The sequence below is a fragment of the Cebus imitator genome, unplaced genomic scaffold, assembly GCF_001604975.1.
Source record: "Cebus imitator isolate Cc_AM_T3 unplaced genomic scaffold, Cebus_imitator-1.0 Scaffold70, whole genome shotgun sequence".
In the NCBI taxonomy this organism is placed as follows: Eukaryota; Metazoa; Chordata; class Mammalia; order Primates; family Cebidae; genus Cebus; species Cebus imitator.
Genome location: NW_016107385.1, coordinates 2,838,709 through 2,861,065, shown reverse-complemented (window position 1 = coordinate 2,861,065; position 22,357 = coordinate 2,838,709). Strand labels below are relative to the sequence as shown.

General features: G+C 43.7%; 1 protein-coding gene across 2 annotated transcripts; it reads right to left on the bottom strand.

The window, feature by feature from the left end:
- Positions 1–8,085: 8,085 nt before the first annotated feature.
- On the bottom strand, positions 8,086–19,143 carry KNSTRN (kinetochore localized astrin (SPAG5) binding protein). 2 transcript variants are annotated; one of them, XM_017530946.1, is made up of 9 exons: positions 18,816–19,143; positions 18,537–18,631; positions 15,022–15,154; positions 14,311–14,358; positions 13,039–13,144; positions 12,724–12,817; positions 10,677–10,738; positions 10,210–10,284; positions 8,086–8,913 (listed from the first exon to the last, which is right to left on the bottom strand). In XM_017530946.1, the coding sequence occupies exons 1-9, from the start codon at positions 19,022–19,024 to the stop codon at positions 8,785–8,787; spliced, it is 951 nt and encodes a 316-aa protein (XP_017386435.1). In that variant the 5' UTR covers positions 19,025–19,143; the 3' UTR covers positions 8,086–8,784. The 2 variants fall into 2 exon arrangements, with proteins under 2 accessions (XP_017386435.1, XP_037595350.1); XM_037739422.1 differs by lacking the exon at positions 10,677–10,738 and having other exon boundaries at positions 8,116–8,913.
- Between the last annotated feature and the right edge of the window lie 3,214 nt (positions 19,144–22,357).

The following is a 22,357-nucleotide window of genomic DNA, read 5'->3' as shown; positions in this document are numbered from 1 at the left end:
TTATAAGCTATTAGAATAAATGAATTTAGCAAGATAATTGGATACAAAAACACTATATAATAGGTATTACTAGAAACAACACTTGGAAAATAAGATTTTAAAAATATAATTTGGGAGTCTCTCTGAACCTATTCTTGTTTGGGACACAGCCTGATTTAAATAAACATATTTAAATATATATATAAAAATATATATATTTAAATATATAAAATATATAAATACATAAAATACATATTTAAATATATATTTGTAAATTATATATATACACATAATTTACAAAAGCAGTAAGAACTTCAATCACATGAGAATAAATCTAATGAAACATGTGCAAGATCCCTACTCTGAAAATTATGAGAACATTGGTGAGGGAAATTAAAGACCTAAAAAAAGAGCTATACCATGTTAATAGATTGGCTCAGTATTGTTAAGATGTCAGCACTTCCCATGTTGATCTGTAGATGAACTATAATCCTAATCAGTATCCCAACAAGCCTTTTAAAAATAGAAACTGCAAAGCTGATTTTAAAATGTATATGGAAATACAAAAGACCTAGAATAGCTATGGCCGGATGCAGTGGCTCACACCTGTAATCCCAGCACTTTGGAAGGCTGCAGCGGATCACCTGAGATCAGGAGTTTGAGACCAGCCTCGCCAACATGGTGAAACCCATCTCTACCAAAAATATGAAAATTAGCCAGGTGTGGTGGTGGGTGCCTACAATCCCAGCTACCCGGGAGGTTGAGGCATAAGAATCGCTTGAACCCAGGAGGAGAAGGTTGCAGTGAGCCGAGATTGCCCCCACTGCACTCCAACCTGGGCGACAAGAGCAAAACTCCATCTCAAAAATAAAATAAAACAAAACAACAACAAAAGACCTAGAATAGCAAATAAAATTCAGAAGTTGGAGGCTTAACACTATCAGAAACAGATGTTTTATAAGGATAAATATATGTATATATATTAATATGCCATGGTATTGGTGATAGAAATCAATGGAACAGAATAGAGTTCAGAAATAGACCCACATGGCCGGGCGTGGTGGCTCACGCCTGTAATCCCAGCACTTTGGGAGGCCGAGGTGGGCAGATCACGAGGTCAAGAGATCAAGAGCATCCTGGTCAACATGGTGAAACCCCACCTCTACTAAAAAATACAAAAATTAGCTGGGCATGGTGGCTCACGCCTGTGGTCCCAGCTACTCGGGAGGCTGAGGCAGGAGAATTGCTTGAACCCAGGAGGCGGAGATTGCAGGGAGCCGAGATTGTGCCACCACACTCCAGCCTGGCACCTGGCAAGAGCAAGACTCTGTCTCAAAAAAAAAAAAAAAAAAGGAATAGACCCACACATAGAGTTGCTGATTTATAATGAACTCTACATTACAATTCAGTAAGGAAAAAAATGGTCTTTTCAATAAACGATCCTAAGGCAATTAGATATGTGTATGGGAAAAAAGGAACCTTAAGTTACATATTTCATATCATACAAAAGATTAGAGGTAGATAATAGACCTTAATATGAAAGGTAAACAATAAAGCTTTGGGCAACAAAATTAGGTAAAAACTGAATAACAAAGTACAAAGTAAAAGCAAAGTACTGCATATTCTCTCCTATAAGTAGGAGTTGAGTAGTACATTGAGTACACATGGACACAAAGAAAGGAACAACAGACCCTGGGGCCTGCTGGAGGATGGAGGGTGGGTGGAGGGTGAGGATCAGAAAACACCTATCAGGTTCTATGCTCCTTACCTGGGTGACATGCAATTTGCCCATGTAACAAACCTGCACATGTACCCCTGAACATAAAAGTTGAAAAAATAAAACAAAGTAAAAACATGCTCACATAGGTCAGGTGAGGTACATGATTACTCACACCTATAATCTCAGTACTTTGGGAGGCCGAGGTGGGCGGATCACCTAAGGTTAGGAGTTTGAGACCAGCCTGGTCAACATGACGAGACCTCATTTCTGCAAAAACGCAAAAATTAGCCAGGCACGGTGGTGTGTACCTGTGGTCCCAGCTACTTAGGAGCCTGAGGCAGGAGAATCACTTGAACCTGGGAGGCGGAGGTGGCAGTAAACCAAGATTGTATCACTGCACTCCAGCCTGGACCACAGAATGAGAATCTATCTCAAAAGAAAAAAAGAAAAAAAAGGCCGGGCACAGTGTTTTATACCTGTAATCCCAACACTTTGGGAGGCCGAGGCAGGCGGATCCCAAGGTCAAAAGATTGAGACCAAACTGGCCAATATGGTGAAACCCCATCTCTAATAAAAATACAAAAAATAGCTGGGTGTGGTGGCATGTTTCTGTAGTCTCAGCTACTCAGGAAGCTGAGGCGGGATAATCGTATGAACCTGGGAGGCAGAGGTTGCAGTGAGCCAAGATGGCGCCACTCCACTCCAGTCTGGCGAAAGAATGAGACTCTGTCTTAAAAAAAGAAAAAGAAAGTTCATATTGTTATAAATAAATGGGAGGGAAAAGAAAGAAATCCTCCTTATAGAAAAATTGCAAATAATATAGCAGATAGTTCTTACCCCCGTTGAGAGTGAGCTGGAATTAGTGATCATTTCCTAAGAGAGTCTGGAAAGAGAACACTACATTTATAGTGGGGAAACCTGGCTAACATTGCCTTAACCAGGTGATCAAGTTTAACATCACTAGTAACAAGTCAAGTTGATATTATATACCTGTAATATGACGTGTTGCATATACTTTACTTATGTGGTATTCTTTTCTAAAACACAAAACCACGGTCTAATCACCAGAAAAAAAAAATCAGACAAATCCAAATTGAGGGATATTCTACAAAATATCTGACTGCTACTCCTTGAAATGTCATGGTCATGAAAAACAGAAAAAGACTGAGACACTGTCATTGGCCAGGGAAGACTAATAACTAATGACTAAATACAATATGGCATTCTGGATGAGATCCTAGAACAGAAAAAGGACATTAGTAGACAAACCGATGAAATCCAAATAAAGCCCCGAGTTAGTTAATAATGATCTACTGGGCCGGGTGTGGTGGCTAACGCCTGTAATCCCAGAAATTTGGGAGGCCGAGGCGGGCGGATCACCTAAGGTTGGGAGTTTGAGAACAGCCTGACCAACATGGAAAAACCCTGTCTCTACTAAAAATACAAAAAATTAGCTGGGTGTGGTGGCGCATGCCTGTAATCCCAGCTACTCGGAAGGCTGAGGCAGGAGAATTGTTTGAACCTGGGAGGCAGAGGTTGTGGTGAGCCAAAATCGCATTATTGTACTCCAGCCTGGGAAACAAGAGTGAAACTCCATCTCAAATAATAATAATAATAATGATCTACTTACTGTTGCTGGCTTTAGTTTTGACAAATGTGCCATGGTACTGTAAGATGTTAACATTAGGGGAAGCTGGGTAAGGGGCATATGGGAACTCTCTGGACTATCTTTGGAACTTTTCCATAAATCTAAAATTATTCCCAAATATATATATTATTATCTTTTGAGATGGGGTCTCACTTTGTAGACCAGGCTGGAGTGCAGTTGAGGTAGATCAGGTAGAATGCTCACAGCCTCACTTAGAGGGGAACAAGACAGTGGCCAGACAGATGGAGAGAACAGTTCAATATTGCACAACCCACATCAGGAACTTGTGGTCAGAACATCCTGCTGAAAGGAGGAAAAAGAGCAAAAGGGGAAAATACCTGAGCTTGCACTGGCGCAGAAACCCTTGGTCGGTGTCTTTACGTTGACCTATGCTCATTTTAACAGAAAAAAACATACCCCTGGAGAATTACAATGCTAATAAGACACACAATGTATAAACTGCCATGTACAGAGATAGTGTGTGCATCCAGAAGACCTCCCACAACATGCTTCACAGCAACACACATTCCCACCCTTTAATGAATAATTACATAAGCTCAAAAAGGGAATTTCCCCAGTGTAGGATGGAGCTGTCTCATTCTCAAGTAGCCCTCACTAGCCCAACTATCAGAGTGCACTTTTGTTTTGCAATAAACTACTTTGCCCACATTTACTTTGGATTTGCTCTCAAATTCTTTAGTGCACTAAAGTTAAGAACTGAACCAGCCCTCCAGCAACACAGTGGAGCTATCACAGCTCACTGCAGCCTCATTCTCCCTGGCTCAAGTAATTCCCTCACCTAAGCCTCCCGAGTAGCTGGGACTATAAGTGTGTACCATTGCGTTTGGCTATTTTACAAAATTTTTTAGTAGAGGCATGGTCTTGCTATGTTGCTTGGGTCTTATGTTGCCCAGGCTGGTCTGGAACTCATGAGCTCAAGAACTCCTCCAGCCCTGGCCTTCCAAATTGCTGGGATTACAGGCATGAGCCACTGTGTCTGGCCAAAATATGTATTTCAAAAAAGACTGACTCTTATACATTGTTATGGTTTAAATGGGTCCATTTATTTTGGAAAACTGAGTTGCTTACCCTGTGACTCAGCAGTTCTATTTTTGGGTATCTATCCAAGAGAAACTAGTGCAGTTTTATCAAAGCCTAAACCTAGAAACAAATGTTCATTAGCCAGAAAATACTGATACATTCAATGATTCAAATTATAGGTATGTTGAGCTAAAGACACCAAACACGAGTACATACATGGCTGGGTACAGTGGCTCAAACCTGTAATCCCAGCACTCTGGGAGGCCAGGAGTCCAAGACCAGCCTGGGCAACATAGTGAGAGCCCCTCAGCGCTACAAAAAATTTAAAAATTAGCCAGGTGTAATGGCATTCACCTGTAGTACTAGCTACTCAGTTGGCTGACCCCAGAAATTTGAGGTTACAGTGAGCTATTTTTGTACTCCAGCCTGGGCAACAGAGCAAGATGGTGTCTCTTTTTGAGTAAGGAGTCTCACCATGTTGCCCAGGCTGGTCTCCAACTTCTGGCCTAAAGCTATACTCTGGCCTTAGTCTGTCTCTTTAAAAAAAAAAAAAAAAAAGGAGCTGTGCTTGGTTGCTCATGCCCTGTAATTCTAGCACTTTGGGAAGCTGAGGTGGGTGGATGGCATGAATTGAGTTTGAGACCAGCCTGGGCAACGTGGAGAGAACTCTTCTCTACAAAAAAATACCAAAATTAGCTGGGCATGGTGGCATGTGCCTGTAGTCCCAGCTACTTGTGGGGGCTGAGGCAGGGGGATCTCTTGAGCTCAGGAGGTCAAGGGTGCAGTGACCCAAGATAGCACCACTTCACTCCAGCCTGGATGACAGAGACTCTCTCTCAAAAAAAGTACACTAAGTCCATTTTTATGAAATTTGTGAAAGGACAGTACTAATGAATGGGGATTTTGTCAGAGTAGTGCTCACTTTCACAGCAGCGACAGTAATTCATGAACTTGTACACTTAAGGTTAGTGCACTTTAAGCATCAATTTTTTAAAAAGCTGTGGTTAAAGTCTGCCATTTCAACCTGTTTTTTTTTTGAGACGGAGCCTAACTCTGTCACCCAGGCTGGAGTCCAGTGGTATGATCTCAGCTCACTGCAATCTCCACCTCCTGGGTTCAAGCGATTCTCCTGCTTCAGTCTCCCAAGCAGCTGGGACTACAGGCATGTGCCACCATGCCTGGCTAATTTTTCTATTATCAGTAGAGATGGGGTTTCGCCATGTTGGCCAAGCTGGTCTCAAACTCCTGACCTCAGGTGATCCACCCGTCTTGGCCTCAAAGTGCTATGATTACAGGGAGCCACCGCACCCGGCCTCAACCATTTTTAGGTGTATAATTCAGTGGCATTAGGTATATGCACAACCAACACTTTCCATTTCCAGAAACTTTTTTATCATGCCAAAGAGAAACTCCCCTCCCTTCCTGCTCAGTCCCTGGTAATTTCTATTTTGGATGACTTTGCCTACTGTAGTTACATCACATTAGTGTTTCTGTGTACCTTAAAGCCAGATTGGCAGAGAAAGAAATGCTAAACAGATTCTTGATATTTTTGACTGTGAATATAGTGTATATTGTAGCTAGAGGGTAGGGTTTTTGGCTGTTTTAAGATGGTTGTAATTTAAGCTTAAGAGTCAAATTTGAGGGTTCCAGGTCAGAAGGAAGTTGAGTATCTGAGGTCTGCAAAGGCATGGCAAGACCAGTGACTGTGTTTTGAGGTGGGGAGGAGACACTGGAATAGAAGTTGGGGGCAAGGTTATGAAGGGAATCTTTTCCCAGGATAAGTTTTAAACTTTAGTAATATCACCACCAGGATTTGAGTACCTTTGCCAGGCACTGGGTTAGGTGCTGGACATAATTCTGTTTTATAATAACCCAGCAAGGCAGGTATTATTGGCATGAACTTAAGTTTGTTCACACCAGGTTTTAATTTTGTTTTTTTTTTTTTTTTTTTTTTTTTTGAGACGGAGTTTCGCTCTTGTTACCCAGGCTGGAGTGCAATGGCGCGATCTCGGCTCACCGCAACCTCCGCCTCCTGGGTTCAGGCAATTCTCCTGCCTCAGCCTCCTGAGTAGCTGGGATTACAGGCATGTGCCACCATGCCCAGCTAATTTTTGTATTTTTAGTAGAGACGGGGTTTCACCATGTTGACCGGGATGGTCTCGATCTCTTGACCTCGTGATCCACCCGCCTCGGCCTCCCAAAGTGCTGGGATTACAGGCTTGAGCCACCGCGCCCGGCCTTTTAATTTTGTTTTTTAAGACGAAGTCTTGCTCTGTTGCCCAGGCTGGAGTGCAATGGCGTAATCTCGGCTCACTGCAATCTCTGCCTCCCAGGTTCAGGCGATTCTCCTGCCTCGGCCTCCTGAATAGCTGGGACTACAGGTGCCTGCTGCCATGCCCAGTTATTTTTTGTATTTTTAGTAGAGACAGGGTTTCACCATATTGGCCAGGCTGGTCTTGAACTCTTGACCTCCTGATCTGCCCACCTCGGCCTCCCAAAGTGCTGTGATTACAGGCATGAATCACCACCTGGCCTGTTCATACCAGTTTTACTGGTATAAAAACTTAGTTTGAGAGAATTGGCCAAAGACCAGTTTTTAGTAGATAGGCTCAAAACATTCAAGACATAACCAACTTTGTGAATGTCTGTGTGGGAAGGCAAACAATTTTGGTCCTTTAGCTTGGGTTGGGGTGTTATTGGCTTCACTGTGTGGCTCTACGCAGCCTTAAAGATGCTGAAGGATGGGGGTGGGAGGCTTTGGTGAAGAAATTAAGAGGTGCAGAAGGAACCGGAGATGGCCAAAGCCAAAATCAGTCTAGTTTAATTAAGAAAAAATTTGGCCATCCCTTTGGTAAACCAGTGGGGAGGCCTGTCATGGACTTCAGGCCATGAACTAAAGGATCAATGGGACCAGGCCTAAGACTGGCTGTGCAAAGCAAACAGCAGGCAGATAACCATGCTTGAGTGGAGAGAGCTGGGCGCAGTGGCTCATGCCTATAATCCCAGCATTCTGGTAGGCCAAGGAGGGCGGATCACTTGAGGTCAGAACTTCAAGACCAGCCTGGCCAACATGGCAAAAGCCCGTCTCTACTAAAAATACAAAAATGGCTGGGTGTGGCAGCACACACCTATAATCCCAGCACTTTGGGAGGCTGAGGCAGGCAGATCACTTGACGTCAGGAGTTAGAGATGAGCCTGGCCAACATGGTGAAACCCCATCTTTCCTAAAAAACAAAAATTAGCTAGGCATGGTAGGGGAGGTGCCTGTAATCCCAGCTACTCAGGAGGCTGAGGCAAGAGAATCCCCTGAGCCCAGGCAGCAGAGGTTGTAGTGAGAGGATATCGCGCCACTTGTACTCCAGCCTGGGTGACAGAGTAAGTGAGACTCTGTCTGAAGGAAAACAAACAAACAAACAAACAAAAGACTCTGGTCTCAGGAGTTGTTATAAAAAAAAAAGAAGAAAATGAATAAAAAGAAAAAAAAAAAGAGTACAGGGAGAACACAGGCAGCAAGTGACCACAGACCTGGTGAAACCACTGCAACAAATGGGCAACGCGCTCAGGAGACTAGCCAATGCTCCTGGGAAACAGGGGGACTAGCCACAGGGCTCTTAAAGCATAGAAGAAAAATATTCTAGATTAAGTCAGAATATCTTGGACTTGTTACCTTAGTTCAATAATGATCAACTGACATATATAGGTTAAAAGGCTATTTCATTCCTCAGTATTAGAGTCACAATATTTATAGAAGTATTTATTTTTTAAGTAGCACTTAAAAAAAAAAAGGAAGTAATTTATATTTAGAAAGCTCCAAGGTGTATTATTTCACATAGGTGTTATTACTACCGATACTTTCACCCCATTTGTTAAACCCAAAACACTTCAAGCAACTTCAAGTTCATAAATTAATAAGGAGGCACAGACCCCAACCAGGATTAGACAGAATGTGTTCCAGGTTAGAAGGGGACAGCATGGCTCAATGATGTCTCCCATGGAACACTTGTGCTCTACTGTAATGAAGATTTTCTTCCCGAAAATCTGAATGTGACGTTTTAGATCCTCTGGTTGTTGGTGGTTAGTAGTCTCCCAATTCTAATCGTGTGCTGGAATCAGGTGGTTGCCTAGAAGGTCAATCCAAACTCCTAGGTGCCCCCACTCTTATAGGCCTCAATTATCCACCTGTGAGGCTCAGGAGGGCTGACCAACCTGAAGGTTGAGAAAACTTGCTTAAATGAGGGATGGTCATTTCAGCACAAACTGTACTTAATTCTAGTGTAGAAACTGTTTTCATTCTGGAGATGGTGAGTCCCAGAAGATCATGGCCAAGAAGATGTCCTAAGTGGCTTCCTCTGAGAGTTTATGCCCAAGAGGGAGCCATCTGGCCACTTGCTTCTTCTTACATTTCTAATAGCTGTTCCATTTCCTTAAGGGCTGCTGTTAAATCATTTACTTGATTGTTATATATGGTTCGCTGTTCTAGGAATCGGACTCTGTCTTCTTTCATCTCCAACTTTACCTTTAAGGCCTGCATGGAAAGACATTCCAAAAGAAAACAACACATACACAAAACTCTTGACTAACAGGAAACACAATACCCACACCAGAACATTATGGTTCTATTCCACTGAGGAAGACCACTGGAATATCAACAAAGACTGTATCTTCTATTTTAGATTTTGTTTCTGTGTATTGGTTTTAGGAATTGTCCCTCTAGTAGTAGAGAAGGCCTAGACTCCTGTATCTAAACCGGAGCAACGAAATCCTCTAGGTTTGGTACAATATCCATGATTCATCCAAGCAATCCGAAGCAGTCCAGACCAAAGAATCTGTGTTTCTTACTACAGGTCTTCTTCTTGAGTTAATCAAGTTTCCATAGAATGGATTTCATATAGGTCTCCATTCTCAACTCTGAGCAACCTACTGTGTTACACATTGACTCGTGCCTTGGCGATGTGAACATTTCTAAGAGGCCTCAGTAACAGAAAAGAAAAATAGTGGAAAAAACTGGTAAAGAAGACTTGGAATATAGTTAACAGTAATGTACTCATGTTGGTCTTTTTAAAAAAAATAAAAATAAAAAAGGTTTCTATTTTTAGAGACAGAGTCTTGCTGTCACCCAGGCTGGAGTGCAGTGGCATGATCACAGCTCACCATAGCCTTGCCCTCCTGGGCCCAAGTGGTCCTCTCGCCTCAGCCTCCTGAGCAGCTGGGACTACAGGTATGTGCCACCACATATGGCTATTTTCTAAATTTTATTTTGTAAAGATGGGGTCTTGCTATGTTTCCCACGCTGGTCTCAAACTCCTGGCTTCAAGTAATCTTTCCACCTCAGCCTCCCAAAGTGCTGGGATTACAGGCGTGCGCTACCATGCCTGGCTGATTTTTTAGTTTTGACAAAGGTAGAGGATAATGTAAGATGTTACTACTGGGGGTGCGGGGAGGGAGCACATCAAGACGGATAGCTCATGAGGCTGGGCTCAATACCTAGATGATGGGATGATCTGTGCAGCAAACCACAATGCACAGGAAGAAAACGCACACAAACTTGCATACCCTGCACATGTACCCCCTGAACTTAAAAGTTAGAAATTAATTGATGACATTATGCTGATTAGATCTCGTAAACAAAAAAAAAAAAAAGAAAAAAAGTTAGAAATTTTAAAAAATTTTACTATTAAATTTTCTGTATTAACTTTGTAACTTTCCTATAAACCTAAAATTATTTAGAAAGCTTATTAAAAATAATAGAAAAACAGGAAAGACCCCACCATAAATCTATCTATCATGGTAGGAAATTGTCAGGGTGATATCTGCCTCTTACCTGTAACTCCTCCATCTGCTTTTTGGCTGTTGAGTTAAAAAGCTTCAGCTCCTCTTTCAAATTTTCTAACAGCAACTAAGAGAAAAGTACAAGGTAGTAAGCAAATCTTCATATAAAACCAGAGTTGCATTAGATCATGGCTAACATCCCTTCCATACAGTTCTCAGCAAAGGAGTCAGGGGAGAAATTTGGTAAAGTGTAGAACAGAGGAACCAGAAAGCTCTCTCTACATATTTACCTATTATGTGTTTCAAATTTTCAATTCAGACTCACTCATATTTGCAAGCACAAAGCTACCTTTTGAGTAAAATATGCTGTTTTGAGTACATGTCCCATTTTTCTTTTCTACCACCACAGGTAATCAAAGGCTGTTTCTTAGGGTTTGCGGAACATATAGCAGAAACCTTCTTAGGTTTACAGAGCCCCAGTCACTCAGCCCTTGTGCCCTTTCACACCCATGCCCTCACCATAGAGTCCGTATGATCAGTAGCGGATTCTTGCTGTGATGCCAGGGTCTCACTACCTGAAGCTGATGAATACAACAAAGTCAACTTCACTTAGGGAACTATACACCTTAAACAAAAGAAAATAAAAACCCTCCATAGACAAGCACAGGAATATTCATGAGGGGAATTTCTCTAAGTGTCTGATCCTGGACTTTCTCCCAAGTTTTCACCTTGGCAGGGTCACCCACACCTGCCCTATAGAAATGTATTTTATCTCCTTTCAGTCTAGGTTTGGATATGGCCAAAAACTCAGTACACTTTCTCCTTAGGTCAGTGGAAAATTTGTCCAAAGGAAATGTGTAGGTTGGATTTTTTTGTTTTGTTTACAGTTCACAAAGCTATTTTAAAGAGCCTTTCAGGCCTTAACAAATTACTATTTTTGGTAACAGTGCATGCATGTAATAAATTAAAATCATGCAAAATATTTATGGTGTCGGGCGTGGTGGTGTACACTTGTAGTTCCAGCTACTCGGGAGGATTGCTTGAACCCAGGAGTTGGAGGCCAGCCTGGGCAACATAGCGAGATCCCATCTCAAAGAAATAAACAATGTTAAATTTAAAAACATATATATTTATGGTGACTATAAAGAATATCCTAGGCTGGGCATGGTGGCTCAGGTCTGTAATCCTAGCACTTTGGGTAAGCCGAGATTGTACCACTGCACTTCAGCCTGGGCAATGGAGTGAGACTCCAACTCGAAGAAAGAAGAAGAAGAAGGAGGAAGGAGGAGGAGAAGAAAGGAGGAGTAAGGAGGAGGAGGAAGGGGAAAGGAGGAGAAGAAAGGAGGAGGAGGAAAGAAGGAGAAGAAGAAGAAGAAAGAAAGAAGAAGGAGAAGAAAGAAAGGAAGAAGGAGAAGAAGGAAGAAAGAAGGAGAAGAAGAAGGAGAAAGAAAGAAGAAGAAAGAAGAAAGAAAGAAGAAGAAAGAAGAAAGAAGAAAGAAAGAAAGAAAGAAAGAAAGAAAGAAAGAAAGAAGAAGAAGAAGAAAGAAAGAAAGAAGAAGAAGAAGAAGATATCCTAAACAATAACCTAAAGATTAACAAGTACCATTCAAATTCAAAGTCAGTATTCCTTAATACAAAAAGGTCTGGGCCCCTTTCCTGGGCATTCTCTGGCCCTCTGACTCAGTCTGAGGCCCTCTTACAGTCTTTGCACAATTCCTTCTTCTGTTCTCTTTGCTACAGATTGTTTTTTTTTTTTGAGATGGAGATTCGCTCTTGTTGCTCAGGCTGGAGTACAAAGGCATGACCTCGGCTCACTGCAACCTCCGCCTCCCAGGTTCAAGCGATTGTCTCTCACTCCAGCCTACTGAGTAGCTAGGATTACAAGCATGTGCCACCCTGGCTAATTATCTGTATTCTTATAGAGATGGGGTTTCTCCATGTTGGTGAGGCTGGTGTTGAACTCCTAACCTTAGGTGATCAGCCCACGTTGGCCTCCCAAAATGCTGGGATTACAGGTGAGAGCCACCAAGCCTGGCCTTTGTTAGATTCTGCTCTCTGGGGGACAGGGTCAGAACAGTAGTCATATTTTAGTCACTGTGATTCTGCTGATTAGCCAGGTTTAAGAATGCTTGAAATAGTATTTTCTCTCTCTTCCCATTTGGAAAAGTTACTAGTATGCTTGAATGGAAGAAAATGTTCGAACAAAATGTTTCTTTCAAGCATACTAATAACTCCCAAATGGGAAGAGACAGAAGATGTTCTCCCTTAAAAAGAACAAAATGTTTCTCATCTATTTTCAAGGCGTATCTGTTGGCACTGAATGAATGGCATAAAGTGTTCAGGTAAGAAAGAGATAACCCTTTCTCTACAATCATCTGAAATTCTGTTGTCCAGGCAAAAATCAACATCACATGAAAACAAACAGACACTCTCCAAAATCTTTAGAGCTATACTAAGTAACCCCTGTACTTACTGGTCTAACTGAGGCCATGCTGCCAAGATCAACCCAGGAAGGGGCACATCCATCAATTCCTTCAAAGGCAGCTAGCTGTGTGCTGTCTCTTACCTGGATCGAGGCCCTTGCTCTCCAAAATTGCCAAACAATTGTCCCGAAACTTCTCTAGCAGCTCTACCTTCTGGGTCAGGTCCTTCAGCTCTCCCTATTAGAGTACCACACAGACAGATCAGGAACTGTTCCACTCCCGAGGGGTGGTCAGCCTTTCTTGCCCTTGCTCTTGGACAGCCATGGCAAAAGCCTGGCTTTTTTCTGCTCTTGGGCAGCTGTGCATCAACAAGTTTGCTCACCCATGGGGCCATCTGTCAGGATTCCATGCGCATCGCCCAGTGGCAGCTGGTAATAGAGCTCTAGTGGCTCTCCTACCTGAGTTTCAGTCAACTTCTGGTGCAACTGCTTGTTGACGGCTTCTAAGAGCTGGTTCTTGTCCTTGAGCTCTTCCTCTGATTTTTGCTTACTTAGTGGTTTGTAGCTGTAATAATAATCATACTTACATGAAAAGATAAAAGGGTTAAGAGTATGGCCTAGGGAGTTATACAAACATGTTCTTATTCTGGCAGTTACTTAGTGGTGTATGACCTTCACTGAGTTGAATAACCTCTTTGAGGCCCTGTTTCCTCATTTTTAGAATTAGGACAATACCCACATCTAAAAATATTACCATTATGAATAATAAGAGAGAAAATACATGTGTATTTCTGAGCCCAGTAGCTGGGCTAATATCTAATAAAATATTCTAATATTAGTCTATCATCTAATAAACTCTAATATCATCAATATTACAGTTTTCTTAAAGTTCTCAGTCTTTCTTGCTAGTATTTTGTCTTCAAAAACATTTTTTTTTTTTTTGAGTCATAGTCTCGCTCCGTCACCCAGGCTGGAGGGCAATGACGTGATCTGGGCTCACTGCAACATTTGCCTCCCAGGATCAAGCAATTCTCCTGCCTCAGCCTCCCAGTAGCTGAGATTACAGGTGTGTGCCACCATGCCCAGCTAACTGTTGTATTTTTAGTAGAAATGGGGTCTCACTATGTCTCCCCAGGCTGGTCTTGAACTCCTGACCCCAGGTGATCTACTCGCCTTGGCCTCCCAAAGTGCTGAGATTATAGGCATCAGCCACCATGCCTAGCTGTCTTCAGATCTTTTAAGACATGCCCAAATAATAGATCTGGAACTAAAACCTATTTGTACAGACTTTTCTCCTTATTATTTCTATTTTTGATAGCACAACATTTGCAAGCTAGTCTCTGAGAGATGAATCCTTCTCCAGTATTTCACCACCACCACTAGAATCTTCATCTCGAGATCACTAACTACATGCAGCCCTTTCTCTCCTGAAGGCTTCACCCTCCTGTTGATGGGCCATAGCTAACTGTGACTTCCAGTCAGCAGGGGTCCAGTCTTGGAGTCCAAAAAGCTCTTGCCTGAGACTCAAGATAGTAGCACCACTGATTCTTGTGCTGACAATGGTTCTTACACCGAGCTGTGCCTCACCCCTGAAAATTCCACTCAGGTTCCCGGGATGGAGCCCAGATCCTGACATATTAAAAAAGTCCCACTAGTGATTCTGACGCAGAACCAAGGATAAAGACCCACTACCCTAGAATAGTGACCAAGCTGATTTACCCTGATGCTCACCCTTTTCTGACATTCCTTCTGGTGGCAGTGTCAGTAGCTTTCATTTGCCTAAGAGGGCAGAAACAAAGAAATGAATCAGAGATGGACAGTACTGTTGTTAAGTGTGTTGTGAACAGGCAGAACAAAGAGTGTGAGAGTCTCAGCAAAGAACCAGAAATGAAATACAAGGAAAACAGCACAGTCTTGAGAGTTCTGAGGGGCTTTGCCTACTGTTTCAGCACAGACTACTGAAAAGGCTTCTTAGTAGCAAAGGGGCACTCCCCCGACTACCCCAACAACCTGACAGAGCTGCTCCTCTCAAGATGGCATGGCTATCTCATGTCAACCTCACTCACCTGGTAACTGAATGTTGGCTGGGGACACACATACTACACTAGGGCTGAGCTGTGTGGTCAGACCAGCAACCTAGGATAACAACTAGTCCCCACCCACGACTATCCCTCAGGGTTGGTGTATGACCACAGAGCTGCCACTCACACACTCAGAGCAAGTGATGAAACAGGAAAGAACACCTGTTATCATAACCCTGGCTGTGTCTCTTCAGAAAGATTAACACAGAGTTCTGGCGGAGCTCAGCAATGCTGCACTGCTCTGGACCACTGGCCAAAGGCCAGTTGTTCGGGAGCCTCCCCAAAACCCTGTTTTCTAATTCTTTGCATTGAGCAATTTCTAGGAAGATGTTCTAACTGCATACTAATGATCTGTTCTCACCCATTCTCTCGTCTCAGTTTGCTGATTTTTGTAACATCATTCTCTGGACCTCCTGAATGAAGCTGTTTGGAAACATCAACTTCTTTGGACCTAACAGGTAAGAGACTCTTAGAAGTGGCCTGAGTTTGTGTGTCTGCAAAGGAAAATGAGAGGTAAAACTTCTGGCATCATGATCCAACAGCTGCAAACCTGTAACAAACAGAGCCCCATTCTAAGTTGTCATAAATCTTTATTTTACTTTATTTTAAAAAATATTATTTATGTATTTATTGAGACAGAGTCTCACTCGGTGGCCCAGGCTGGAGTACAGTGGTGCGATCTTGGCTCACTGCAACCTCTGCCTCCTGAGTTCAAACAATTCTCCTGTCTCAACTTCCTGAATAGCTGGGACTACAGACATGTAAAATAATTTTTTTAAATAAAATTTAAAAAATAGAGACAAGGTCTCACTATGTTGCCCAGCCTGGTCTTGAACTCCTGGGCTCAAGTCATCTTCCTGCCTTGGCCTCCCAGGAGTGAGCCACCATGCCTGGCCAAATCTTTATTTTCATTCTGGCAAATTTCAACATGTGAAGATTGATTCAAAGGAGTAAGACTTCCAGGCTAATTGGCAATAAAAGCCAAAATTCTTTAAATGTGATAGTACAGAATGTTTGAGGGTAGCCAAAAGTTTCATTGAACTGAAAGGTTGGAAGCTGTAAAAGTGAACCTGGAGATGGATACCAGCAGAGAACAGGGTGGAAGTTAGCAGGTAAAACATGGCTGAATCCTTGTAGCATCTTGTTAAGCTCCCCAAACACTCTGCACACTCTCCTATGGCATGACTCAGCTACTCTGAGTTTTTTTAAACTGTTACTTTTTTTTGAGACAGAGTTTCGTTCTTGTTGCCCAGGCTGGAGTGCAATGGCTCCATCTTGGCTCACCACAACCTCTGCCTCCCGGGTTCAAGCAATTCTTCTGCCTCAGCCTCCTGAGTAGCTGGGATTACAGGTATAGGCCACAACACCTGGCCAATTTTTGTATTTTTAGTAGAGATGAGGTTTCTACGTGTTGGTCAGGTTGGTCTCGAAATCAACTTCAGGTGATCTGCCCGCCTCGGCCTCCCAAAGTGCTGGGACTACAGGCGTGAGCCACCACGCCAGGCTACTTTGTTGTTTTTACCAGAATGTCTTCCTAACCACTCTATCTTTGTGTCCCCATTACCTAGGATAGTATCCGGCATATGAATAGCGGCCCAATAACTGCTTGTTGAATAAAGGAAACACTTCACAGTTCCATGAGTTGTTTCACAGACCATGGCTAAACCATCTGTCTGGTCTCTTCCTCTTCCATGCTGCCTGCCTCTACCACCAGCCCTTTTGTTTACCCTTCTAAAGTTTAGAGGTTCCCTATTAGGCATTCTAATCTGATCTTCTTGCCAGACAATCAGAGAAATGGCCCTGCCATAACACTCTTCTTTCCCAAAGGAGAGCATTTTCCTCTATCCTTGTGCCAGTCCACCAACCACACAGTCTATCATTTGTGTTCTATAGCAAATTCAAGTAATTTATGTGGAGTTAAGCACCCCCACGCTCACATGCAGGCTTTTCTGGACTTATTCTCACTTTGTTCACTGTAAAATGGCCCCCTTAAGCTTGACCTAACTTAAGAGACATTACAATCAAATCAAATTGAAGAAATGAGGTACAAATGAGGTATTAAAGGGGTTCTTTCTGAGGTGTCTGTCTGAAGTAAAAGGTAACCTTGGAGGAATATCATCATCTCCTCTCTCAAGTATTATTCAGTTATAAACAATAACAAATCTACTATATGTAAAATGGAGTTAACAGTCAATTGATCAAAATTAACACTCTTGGGCTAGGTGTGGTGGCTGACGCTTGTAATCCCAGCACTTTGGGAGGCCTAGGTAAGTGGATCACCTGAGGTTGGGAGTTCGAGATCAGCCTAACCAACATGGAGAAACCCCCATAACTACTAAAAATAGAAAATTAGCCGGGTGTGCTGGTGCATGCCTGTAATCCCAGCTCAGCTACTTGGGAGGCTGAGGCAGGAGAATCACTTAAACCTGGGAGGCGGAGGTTGCGGTGAGCTGAGATTGTGCCATTGCGCTCCAGCCTGGGCAACAAGAGCAAAACTCCATCTCAAAATAAATAAATAAATAAATGAAAATAAAATTAACATTCTTCATTGACTGGAATTGATTCCAATAATTCTTATTTGCTAAAACCTCAGGATTGCACTGTAGGAAAAATTTAGGAGGATTTAACAAAGTTGTCTCCTAAAAATGGGAGATGCTGGGAGGGGAACTGGATGGCTGGTGTCAAGGAAAGGAAGGAAACTTGCTTATCATTGTATATGGTTTTCCAACTTTTTTTTTTTTTTTTACATGTTTATATATTACTTATTCAAAAAGCTGAAGCTTAAAAAACAAGCAGCCCATGCTCAAAGTCAAAACCAAAAAACCTGGGAGGAAGCCTAAACAACTGAAACTGTTTCAGTTACATATGATCATAAAGTTAGGACAGAGACAGAAATCAGATTAACACTTCCAGCTTGGCTGGGAGAGCCAGTCACTGCCCACTGACTGTGGGCACTGCATCTAAGGGAAAGACACAGCAGCTGAGACCTGGCTCCAATTCTTCCAGCAACTCCTAGTCCCTGCTGGTGCAAGGATTACCATTCAGGTGTTCTGTGGCAACACAAGACAACAAACAACCCGTTAAGCCTTTGGAGAAAAGCCTATTTACTTTAGAGCTCAATCCTGCCAAGGTTTATGTACCACCAGCTGAGTGGAATCATCTGGGAAGGGATCATAAATAGCTGCTCCATAATCTCCCACAACGGTTTTCTGACGTCTGAAGCTTATTCTGTACTATAATCTCTAGATTAGACAACTCCCCGACTGTAGACCCCATGAGATGACTTTCGACCACAAGCAAAGCAACACAAAGCAGATGGCAAAGCAATTAAAAACTGTTTGTAATCACGTCTCTCTCTTCGCCCGTTTCTCAAGTATTTTTCCTAGGTCTAACCCCTCTCTCCCACTTCATTCAACAAACGTGTATTAAGAATGTGCTAATGAGAGACACGGTGCAGATATAAAGGTGAACGAAGAACCCTAAGCATTCCACTTCTCAAATGACTCTCCTCTTTCCTCCCTGAAAACAAACCCAATCCCTCAATATAGCCCAACTCTGGAAATAAGACGAATAACCCGTTAGAAGGGGATTCCTAGCTTAATGGGAATAACACTGTACGATAATCAACAACTTGAATCTAATTGATGAATACAGTACATATGCGGGCAGAAAAATCAGAGCAGGTCTAAAATCCTACCTCATGGCCCTTCCCGTAACTTCCATCAAAAACCTACATAGCTTGGTTACTGGGGCTCACAGGTCGTCAGGGCCGACGGGACGCTCTCCCTCTGCCCGCGCCACCCAATCAATCTCCACATTCCCGGGACCATCCCCGGCCGGGCCGCAGTGCCCCGGGCGCGGGGTGGACACTCTCACCTGCGGGCTGGCCGCCGCTCAGCGCAAAGGTGGGCTGCAGGCTATACACTGCTTTAGACACACTGGTCATCATAACGAGGCGGCACAGCTGAGACCTGGAAGGTGCAGGGTGAATGTTACCCAGCGCTGGGCCACTGGGCCGGAGCGAGTGGAGGGCCTGGGGGTAGCGCGACCCGACAGGCCCCGGCTCGGGGGTTGGAAAAGAAAAAATCCTCCTTTCCCAGCTCATTCCGTCCTTCCTCCCATCCAGCCCAGTCCCTAGCCCCGGGAGAGCCGAACCCAGGAGCCCGCCGGTCCTGCCTGCAGTCCTTGTCGCTCTCGTTCAAAAGATGCTCGGCAGCAACCGCCGCGTCGCGGGCCAAGTTTGCCGCCGCCGTTTCAAACGGCAACTTCCGGTAGCTGGGCGGAAGTGGGCGAGATTCACACTCCGTAGACAGCCCTGTTGTACGTAAGACTCCGTCCTGGGCCGGGGCTTCGGGAGCCGCCATGCTGCACGGAAGGTTCGCGCAGAGGCCCTAGCCTGAGCTCCCTAGGGAAAGGTGTCGGAGCCCCCAGGTCTGGGCGGAGGAGGAGGGTGATGCAGTTTCCAGGCTTGAATGGAGCTAATGAGCCACTAGAGTCATATTCCGGGATGGGGACGCAAACGGGACCACGTTTAGTGTCCGTGTCACAATCCTCTTTATTTGGTTTGGGATTGTTAGGGATATTGCCAGAACCACACGTTATTTGGATGAAAATTGCACGTTACAGGTGGAGAGTGCCAGTGGCAGGTGAGGCTTGAAGAAAAGCACCTGTGGGCTGAGATACCTGAAGCACCTACCTGAGGTGCTAATTTTAATAGCACTGATCCAGATTTTAAATAGCGATTCAAAGCTATTCCCAATAAACAAGGTAGTTTCCATCAGTAAATGCACTAGCTCATTCATTTAATCCAGCATTTATTGAGCGCCTGCTGATTACCCAACACTATTCTCAGTGGGTAGGAGGGGGTGAGGGAGAGCAAATATCACGGTTGACCTTGGCTCTGCCCTCCTGGAGTTTACAACTTAGGAAACAGACAGTGAACAAATAATCACATAAACAAATATATACTTATGGATTGTGGTGAAACTGTGAAGAAAGCTGGGTGCAGTGGCTCATGCCTGTAATTTCAGCACTTTCGGAGGTGGAGGCAGGCAGATCGCTTCAGTCCAGGAGTTCCAGACCAGCCTGGGCAACATGGTGAAACCTTGTCTCTACAAAAAATACAAAAATTAGCTGGGCATCGTAGCATGCTCCCATAGTCCCAGCTACCCTGGAGCCTGAGGTGGGAGGATGAGGATCGTGTGACCCTGGAGGGGGACAGAGTTTGCAGTGAGCCGAGGTCATGCCGCTGCACTCCACCCTGGGTAACAGAGTGTGATCCTGTCTCAAAAACCAAACCAAACCAAAACATACACACATACAGACACACAAACTATGATGGAAAAGTATAAAATTCTATGAGAGAAAAGCAGCGAAACTTAGATTTTATTGGGGGCTTAGGGAAGACCTTTCTGAGAGGGTGCTTAATTAAAGAAGGATGAGAGGGATTTAATCTCATTGGGGAAAGGGGGAAATGCAAAGTCCCAAGGCAGAAAAGGATGACTCCAGGCTTGAATAATAGTGTGGGTAGAGTGACCATTTTCTGCTGCGGGAGATTGAGAGTTCAGTTTTGAACTTGGAAAACCTGACATATCTTTCAGGCATTCCAGTGGGGTGGTCATGCAGGCAATTGGAAATACAGGCCTTCAGCCCAGAAGAGAGTCTGGATTGGAGAATATAATCTTGGAAGTTATTGACATATGGATGTACTTAAAACCTTGATATTTAGGAGTTCGAGACCAGCCTGGCCAATGTGATGAAACCCTGTCTCTACTAAAAATACAAAAAAAAAAAAAAAAGTGGCTGGGCGCAGTGGCTCATTCCTGTAATCCCAGCACTTTGGGAAGCCAAGGTGGGCAGATCACTTGAGGCCAGAAGTTCGAAACCAACCTGGCCAACATGGTGAAACCCTGTCTCTACTAAAAATACAAAAATTAGCTGGACGTGGTGGTGCATGCCTGTAATCCCAGCTACTTAGGAGGCTGAGGCAGGAGAATCACTTGAACATGGGAGGCAGAGGTTGCAGTGAGCTGAGATGGCGCCACTGCACTCCAGCCTGGGTAACACAGTGAGACTCTGCCTCAAACAAAATAAAATAAAAAATAAAATGAAATAAAAGCTTCATATTTGATGAGATCAAGAGAATTGTGCAGAGAGCCTTAGGACCAAGGACAGGGACACCAACATTTAGAAGCTGCAATGATAATAAGGTACCTGCCAAGAAACCTGATAAAGAGGTGCCAGATGGGTGAGAAGAAAAAAAAAAAGGATGGTGTTTCAAAATGCAAGAAGGAGGAAGTGGCAAGCTGCTGAAGGCGGGAGTGGAGAACTATTGAAAATAGTTGAAAGGGCAAGCAGAATGAGAATGAAAAGCATCCAGTTAATTTAGCAACAAAGAAGTCATGGTGAGTCTAGCAAGAGGAAGGTTGATGGAGTGTTTGGAGTGGGTGGCAGTCACATGGGCATGGGTTGAAGGGTATGTGGGAGATGAGGAAGCAGAGATGACAGGTGTAACTCCATCTGAGGTGGGAGGATCATGTGACCCTGGAGGGGGGCAGAGGCTGCAGTGAGCCGAGATCATGCCCCTGCACTCCATTCTGGGTGACAGAGTGTGATCCTGTCTTAAAAACCAAACCAAACCAAAATACACACACACACACACACACACACACACGCAAACTATGAAGGAAAAGTACAAAATCCTATAAGAGAGAAAAGCAGGGAAACTTAGATTTTCCTGCTTTTAGGGGCTCAGGAAAGATCTCTCTGAGAGGGTGCTCTGTTGCAAAAAGGGCAGAGCAACTGGGCAATAACTGGAGATGGGTTATGGGGGTCAAAAGAAGATTTCCTTAAAGCCGTGGTATGCTGATAGGAACAAGCCCAGCAGAACAGAAGGAAAGGATGCTCAGGAGTAAGGAAGAAGAAATATGGGATCCAGTTAAATTCCTTTATTCATGTGCCCCAAGAACCCTCTTGCCTGTTTTCACTTGATACCCAAATTTTAAGTTTATATACATATATATATATATATATATATATATTTTTTTTTTTTTTTTAGAGGAAAGATCTTGTCTCTAGCCTGTCATGTAGGCTAGAGTGCAGTGGCTATTTACAGGTGTGATCATAGTGTACAGCAGCCTTGAACTTCTGGACTCAAGCCACCCTCCCACTTCAGCCTCCTGAGTACCCAAGACTGTAGGCATGCACCATTTCACCTGGCTTAAATTTTTTTCATAACTTTAAATCATTGTAAAGGACATGCTTTCTGCCTGTTGTATATTGTGATTCCTTCGTTCATTCGTTCGTTCCTTCCTTCCTTCCCTCCTTCCTCCCTTCCTCCCTCCCTCCTTCTCTCTCTCTCTTTCTTTGCCTCGCTTTGTTGCCCTGGCTGGAGTGCAGTTATGCAATCATAGCTCACTGCAGCCTTCAACTTCTAGGTTCAAGCAATCCTCCTGCCTCAGCCTCCCAAGTAGCTGGGGCTACAGGCACATGCCACTATGCCTGGCTAATTTTTAATTTTTTTTGTAGAGATGAAGTCTTGCTATGTTACCCAGGCTGGCTGGGAGCTCCTGGCCTCAAGTGATTCTCCTGCCTTGGCCTCCCAAAGTGCTGGGATTACAGGCATGAGCCACCCACCCGGTCATATTGTGTATACTTTGTATTCATTTCTTTCTTTTACACGCCAGGCTATTTTTTTT